Below are 1,444 nucleotides of genomic sequence, written 5' to 3' on the forward strand. Positions count from 1 at the left end.
AGAATCAAATTCTTATCAATGTTATTCTTTACGAATAATTAGAATGCCTTGATACTCGTGTTATTAAATGTAACTCTAACTATTATCTGTATATTAATTAATATTTTTGTATCATAAGTACAGAAAAATATCTAAAAACTTATGTATGTTATTTTATCTTATTCTATACAAATAATTATAATGCATTAATACTTATGTTATCTAATGTAACTCTAACTATTATCTGTATATTAATTAATATTTTTGTATCATAAGTAGGAAAAATTTCTAAAAACTTATGTATGTTATTCTATCTTATTCTTTACAAAACTATGATATGTATGTTATTCTATCAAAAACTGATTATATGTTATTCTACCTTAGTCTATAAAACAATGACTGATCAGTACAATCTATATCGGTACTAATTAGTCATTGTTTTAGAAGAATAAGGTAGAATAACATATAATCAAAGTTTGATGATAGAATTGCATATAAATGTATAAAAAAGAATAAAGGAATAATTTTTGTATTAAAATTTTTTTATTTAAAATAAACTTTTCTTTATTATACGTATATATTGCATATAATGTTTAATGTATTAACATGTATAAACATGTACAAACACAAATATTTTATTATAATAAAAATTAACTGAAAATAGCTCCATAGAACGATTTAGAGTATTTATTGCAATATATTATAGTTTGTATTTAGATAATAATATAATTTTATTGAAAAATAATAATAATTTTATTTAGAAAAGTAATAGAGGATTTTTAATTTAAGTTCACTCAATATCATCCGCATTATCTTGACTGGAATCAGTAGTATCATGCGTTGAACTTTGCATGCTTTCCTTTCTTTCGTCCTCCTGTTCAGAAAATTTTGAACTTTCTTCATTTTCCTTATTATTATAATCTAATGATTCGTCATACACAGACTTTTCTTCCGACGTATTGTTGTCTGCTTGAGTCTTTAAGTGAGAACTAGACTCGCTGGAATTATTGTTTTCTGGTGTATTACGATCATTTCGATCATCAGGTTCAGTATTTTCAACATTAATTGGATCATCACATAGTTCCGCAGGATTAATCTCTTTCTTTTTTTTCTTTCGAGTTGGCAAGTTATTGAGTTCATAAATTTTGTGTGCGATATGAGTTCCGACTTGTTGTGCTTGAAAGTCTGCTGTTACTTCATCATGACCTTTCTCAGACATTGCATAATATTTAACAGCAGCTACAAACAAAAAGAAATACTTTGTAAATTACGATATACGCAATGAATTATTTAAATGTTGTAACAATTTACCCCTTATGGCTTGTAATTTTGTAGAATCTAGTGCTGGTCTAGGTGCAGTTTGTACTTTATTTTTATTTTTATTTGATGTAATACCAGTCACTGAACTTTCTTGAAGAGTTTTAATGCCAAAAACAGCGATAGCCAAATTTTTCACAAACTGTGG

General features: G+C 25.7%; 1 protein-coding gene across 1 annotated transcript; it reads right to left on the reverse strand.

The window, feature by feature from the left end:
- Positions 1–769: 769 nt before the first annotated feature.
- On the reverse strand, positions 770–1,438 carry LOC112460866 (putative mediator of RNA polymerase II transcription subunit 26; the record flags this gene model as incomplete). Its single annotated transcript, XM_025025776.1, has 2 exons — positions 770–1,218; positions 1,291–1,438. Coding segments are annotated over 2 exons (597 nt in total), but the record flags the coding sequence as incomplete, so codon positions are not given.
- Positions 1,439–1,444: the final 6 nt, after the last annotated feature.

The sequence above is a fragment of the Temnothorax curvispinosus genome, unplaced genomic scaffold (assembly GCF_003070985.1).
Source record: "Temnothorax curvispinosus isolate PA1 unplaced genomic scaffold, ASM307098v1 QBEX01010908.1, whole genome shotgun sequence".
NCBI classification, from domain to species: Eukaryota; Metazoa; Arthropoda; class Insecta; order Hymenoptera; family Formicidae; genus Temnothorax; species Temnothorax curvispinosus.